General features: G+C 42.4%; 1 protein-coding gene across 1 annotated transcript; it reads left to right on the top strand.

The window, feature by feature from the left end:
* The first annotated feature begins 2780 nt into the window (after positions 1–2780).
* Positions 2781–3772, top strand: LOC122765178 (complement C1q-like protein 2). The gene has a single exon (XM_044019306.1). The coding sequence runs from the start codon at positions 3056–3058 to the stop codon at positions 3692–3694; it is 639 nt and encodes a 212-aa protein (XP_043875241.1). The 5' UTR covers positions 2781–3055; the 3' UTR covers positions 3695–3772.
* Positions 3773–6175: the final 2403 nt, after the last annotated feature.

Raw genomic sequence — 6175 nt, 5'->3', positions numbered from 1 at the left:
TGTGTGTTTCATCATTCTGTGACTGAACCCGTGACCCTGACTCTGTGCTGTGTCTGTGACAGTGGCGTCCTGTCACATGGTCACATCATCATCATCATCATCATCATCATCATGTGTGACCTTGTCTCAGACTGACCTGGTTTCATGTGGATCAGAAACTCTCAGTTACTGTAAACAAACACAGTGAATCTCATAAAACACGACCAACGCGGCTCAGGTGTGTGTGTGTGTGTGTGTTCTGGGAGATGTATGGTTTCCATGGTTACACAGTTAGCTTGGGGAGGTTCAACCTTTAGCAGCAGACTCACTGAAGTCATGTGAACAGAGTTTGACCTGCAGTCACATGACCTTTTTTCCACCCTACAGTACCAATATGGTAACAGTGGGAGAATTATTTATATATATATATGCACATATGTATGTATATATAGATATATATGTATATACATACATACATACATATGTATATATATATATATATACATATATATATACATATCTAACATTTCTGCAGAAAAACGCTGTTATTTTACAGTTTGGGTCTAATTTCTTTCCTGATATGTCTCACAGGAAGCAGCCGTGTCACCACAGGGCTTCAGATAATCCGTGTGTCCAGACCTGAGATGATTCCTCCTCAATCCTCTGTCACACACACACACACACACACACACACACACACACAGAGGACAAGAATCAATAGCTGCTTTTTATTTATTTATTTCTCTCTCTTTTAGTCAGTGACCGTTTAAACGTAAACAAACGTTGATGACATCATCAATGAAGTCATCACGTGTGACTGAACGACGCTGACAATCTGGATTAAGAGGCATCATCTGGATTAAGAGGCTCATTAAAAACAGGACTGGAGTCACATGTGGACAAATTCAAACACCTCAGCTCCATTTCCTGTTTCTGTTATTATGTGTGTGTGTGTGTGTGTGTGTGTGTGAGCAGCTGCTGTGATCCTGCCCTCAGACATTTTCACTGTGACATTGAAAAGACCCCAAACATGCTCTCATTATTATTCCCCTGCTGTTTTCACAGCTTTACAACACTGACACGTAACATACACAACGCTATGATCAGATAACATGACACGATATGACATAATATTCATGGTTATTGTGGTGAATGAAGACAATTCATGGTGATTTACTCTCATGTGTCACCAGAGGGCGCTGCATCTTTGCCTCGTTTTCCTCTTTGTGACGTTTTTTTGTCATTTTTGGAAACATTTTTTAACAGAAGTAACAAAAGTCTCTATAACGCGACAACATTTTGCAAAATGTTTTTTCGTCTGTGACATTTGTGAAAATATAAATCATTTTTTAACCCTCACAAAATATCATTTTTTGAAACGTTTTTGCTAACGTCAGTGATTTGAAGATCATATTTTTTGTAAAATTACAATATTTTACATTTTCTATGGTAATACTGCACATTTTTTGTAAGATTAGCAACAAAGTATTTAGATTATAATATTTTGTTACACGTTATGGCAACCGAAGTGATTTTTTAACCCTTACCAGTTTTTGTAAATTACAAAATTTTGTGAAACTTTTTTATGACATCACCTTTTTTATGTAACATAAGTGAAATGTGTTTATAACAATGCAATGTTTTTATTTTCATATAAAATATCATTTGACATGTTTTTTGTCAGTTTTGTCACACACATTTTTTTTGTTTTTTTGTAGATTTTAAAACTTTTTAATGACATAAGTCAAACATTTTTTTTACTTAAACGTAAGTGAATATTTTGGGTGAAATAGTTTTGGAACATATTAAAATATCCTGACACTTTTGACACAAACTCTAAGTCACAGAAGGGTTTTTTTGTCTGTTAAAAATAAAGATATTAAAGCATCATTTCTGTCTCTAAAGTGATGAAATGTGATGATTGAGAACATTTATGCAGAGTCACATTTATACGACGTCTCGCGCACACATAAATAATAATATACGTTTTTATAACTGGACATTTTTATGGCTGTGAAACGACTGAAATGACTGAGTGAATAAATCGTGTGTTTAATGGCTTCTCTGCCCCGCTGAGATTTAAATGTAAACTTCTGTTTCACTATAAATTTATTTTGAAATGATTTGAATATTTCAACCCTGCGCTGAATAAACATGTGTCACACGCGCGCGCACGCGCAGGTTTTACGCACTGGCTTCACTTCTGCGTTCAAGTCAGCCAAGTCAAGTGTCAAGTCAGTCACAAACAAACACAGCACTTCCTGTTTACATTTACAAAATAAAAGCCCCATAAAGCTGCAAATCTGCTGTCACAGGTGAAAAAAACCCTCGTTATAGCTTTATTTAATTTACGTTCAATAATAAAAAAATAAGCTGTTCATTCATTCTAAGACATTAGATGTGTTTGAACTGATCCACGTTTTAATGAATGAAACATAAATATCATCAAAACATGTTATAAAGCAGAGTAAAGTTTAAAAACATGTTTTTGTGACCTTAGAAAAGTTGTAAGGTTACAAAGTTCTATTTATGTTACTTTATACACAGTTATTATTATTGTTGTTGTTGTTGTTCTTGTTATTAATAATAATAAGTGATAAGTGTCTTGACATTCACAAACATACGTTTTTGACACAATATAAAATATATTAATCATATAATTTAAGATGTAAAATAGTTAAGTTAAGGATTTTAACGATAAAAAGATCATGTGTTGAAACGTCATAAAATAAAACTTCTGTGAGCTGTGCTTTTATTTTGAAGGCCGCCTCTCTTCTTTTCCGGTCTCGTGCTCGCTAACTTGAGGAGCAGGACGCAGCTGGACGCGGTTGTGGTCCAGACGCGCTCAGACCAACAGCAGGAGTCCGGAGCAGAGTCTCCACAGCTGGATGAAGACATGAAATCTTAATCTTAATCTTAATCTTAATCCTAATCCTAATCTTAGATTTTGGGTTTTGGTTCTTCTTGCTCCTCTGTCATCATTCCCGTCCAGAGCGGTTCCACGCGGCTCCTCTCCTCCTGTCCCGGACTCGCAGGGACCCGGTGCTCGTTGGTGTGTGCGGTGTGTGCGCTCGCGATGGTGGTTCTGGTTCTGGTCCTCGCGGTCCCACTGCTGCTGCTCGGCTCGTCTCAGTCCTCCGCGCGCCACTATGAGATGATGGGAACATGTCGCATGGTGTGTGACCCGTACACCCCGAAACCCGGAGCGTCCAGCGCCATGGAGGTGATCCACAACCTGGACGACGCGGCTCCGCAGCCGCGGGTGGCGCAGGGGGGGCGCGGGGAGCCGGGGAGGACGGGTAAACCCGGACCCAGAGGCCCGCCGGGGGAACCAGGACCCCCGGGACCCAGAGGTCCACCGGGACCGAGGGGCGACAGTAAAGTGTCCTTCCCGGCGCTGAGCGGGGCTGCTCCAGGACCAGCACCAGGACCAGGACCCGCGGACTCGGACAATGTGAACTCGACCAGCACCAGCACCAGCACCTTCCGGATCGCGTTCTACGTGGGTCTGAAAAACCCGCACGAGGGATACGAGGTGTTAAAGTTCGACGACGTCATCACGAACCTGGGGAACAACTACGACCCGAGCAGCGGGAAGTTCACGTGCCATGTGTCCGGGATCTACTTCTTCACCTACCACGTGCTCATGCGCGGCGGGGACGGAACCAGCATGTGGGCCGACCTGTGCAAGAACGGACAGGTGACCAACACGTGACCAGTACACAAACAAACAAACAAAAAAAAAACAAATCCGCTTATTCCAAATTACGCACACTTTACGCACAGCAGCGCCTGAGGCGCAACCGTTCGTTACGCAGCTTCACGTGAATCACGTGATTCACGTGAATCACGTTCTTAATCAGTTCTCACTCGTGTTTCTGTTCACGTCCACGCGCGTGCACACGCCGTTTGTCAGCCGCGCTCGTGCGTAAATCCCGAGTTTTATTCCCTGCTGCATGTAAAACAAAAAAATCCCTGCAGATCTGAGGTCACATTGTTACCATGGAGACAATACACCATAACTTTGATATAATATCGATATTATATCAATGTTATTATGTACATCTGTGATTTTTGTGAGATTATTGGTGACAGGAGTGATTTTTGTGAGATTATTGGTGACAGGAGTGATTTTTGTGAGATTATTGGCGACAGGAGTGATTTTTGTGAGATTATTGGACAGGAGTGATTTTTGGTGAGATTACAGACAGGAGGATTTGGAGATTATTGGTGAAGATTATTACACAGGGAGTGATTATTTTTGTGAGATTATTGGTGACAGGAGTGATTTTTGTGAGATTATTGGCACAGGAGGGATTTTGTGAGATTATTACACAGGAGTGATTTTGGTGAGATTATTAACACAGGAGTGATTTTTGTGAGATTATTGGTGACAGGGAGTGATTTTTGTGAGATTATTGGTGACAGGAGTGATTTTTGTGAGATTATTGGCGACAGGAGTGATTTTTGTGAGATTATTGGCGACAGGAGTGATTTTTGTGATGTGCTTTTCTGACATGTTTGGTCACATAGATGTAAAATCAGTGACATTCATTTGTTTATTTCTGCATGTTTTCCAGAGGAAAATCACATATGAACCAGTTGAAGGTATATTATGGACAGAAGGCTCCGCCCCTAATGTTAAAGAATCATATTTTACATTTATTGTAATTAAAATGTTATTTAAGTGAAGATAAGTGATGAGGACTGTTCATGTCTCATTCAAACACACATAAGTGTTAAGGTCACATTTCTATTATTCTATTCAGAGCCATACTCTGTGAATTGCCGCTCGTCTATCACACACACAAGTGCCAGATTTTCCCCTCGATGCGATGCATTTGACACGCCACGTTTCATCGTGTCACAGAGACTGGCAGCGAAACAACGAGGCCCTGGCACGGGCTGCAGCCTGCGTGTGAAGACAAATGCCAGAGCGTTTGTCGGATTTGGACGAGATCTGGGAGAGAGAGAGAGAGCGAAGAGTGGGTTTGGAGCAGCAGCCTTGACAACTAAAGTCAATGTGCAGGAAAGTTACCCTCGAATCGGTGTTGATGTTGCTGATGAACAGACTGCTGTCCCTTGTGTCCAAAGAGAGGACACCACAGAGCTTCAGCGTCCATGGAGCTCTGAGTAACTATGTTCACTCACTCTGCTGCCCAGTAACCAGGTGAGTAACCACGCACCCTGGGACGCTTTGCTACCTGTCTCAATGTTTCTGAGGGGAAGTAAAGACACTTAACTCCACTCTGCATTCAAGGAACATCATTTAAATGTGAATAGTTGCTGGTTTCTTTGCTCCATCTGAGAACATCATCGTTTCCAGGTTTAAGAAACACAAAGGAACTGATCAGCTCATCAACTATGAAAACAATTATGAGCTGCAGCCGGAAAATGTGCATGAGCTCAACTCTACGCTATCTCAAGAGGAAGCTGGTAAACCAATGCCTCGTGTGGTCACTTTGTGTCACTGAGGTCAATCTGAACAAGGACTCTTAAGGCTGAAGACATTTGATCTTAGTGATGGAGGCAGCAGTGGATCAACAACTCTGTGCTGTGACGTTAAAACCACTGATTTTCTCTCTGGACTTTGCTGTGGGAGAGTGAGTGGTTTCTTGTTTGATAGTGAGATAAAGGAGCAGAACATGTTCCCTGCTGGCAGCGATGTTGTCCTTAAGAGCTCCGCTGGTTCTCTGCAGCAGCAGCGGACACGGCATGACCTCATACAAGCACAAAGAACAGGAAAAACCGGAGCTATCACTGTTGAATAGGATCACATGGAGCGTAACAGCACCAAGGAGGAGGACGCGGTGACCTTTGACTCTGCGGAGCTCAGAGAAACTCCCAGAGACTCTCAGTCCCCACAGAGTACCAGAACCCGAACCCTAACCCACAAAGACACGACACGGTGTCAGGTGGCTTCTCAAAGCAGGCTGCACCCATCACTTACATCACATCCTCGTCAAACCAGACTCCAGAGGACAGAGACAGAGACAGAGAGAGACAGACAGACAGACAGACAGACAGAGAGAGAGAGAGAGAGGGGCACTTTACCACACCCACAAACAGGCCTTCAGGAGACACAGTATGAAACAGACCAGCATTCTGGTTTGACGGCTCATTGATGGGAAGCTCAGGAGGAAACCCTGTTTCCGACTGAACTCAATTATGAAGCATATCATGACAAATCATCGGC

This window comes from Solea senegalensis, linkage group LG2 (genome assembly GCF_019176455.1).
Source record: "Solea senegalensis isolate Sse05_10M linkage group LG2, IFAPA_SoseM_1, whole genome shotgun sequence".
Lineage (NCBI taxonomy): Eukaryota > Metazoa > Chordata > Actinopteri > Pleuronectiformes > Soleidae > Solea > Solea senegalensis.
Note: the sequence above shows the minus strand (reverse complement) of the source record. Positions and strands in the feature narration are given on the sequence as shown.

Excerpts from the sequence above, each read along its gene's own strand:
- LOC122765178 (XM_044019306.1), top strand. The coding sequence starts at position 3,056 with ATGGTGGTTCTGGTTCTGGTCCTCGCGGTCCCACTGCTGCTGCTCGGC.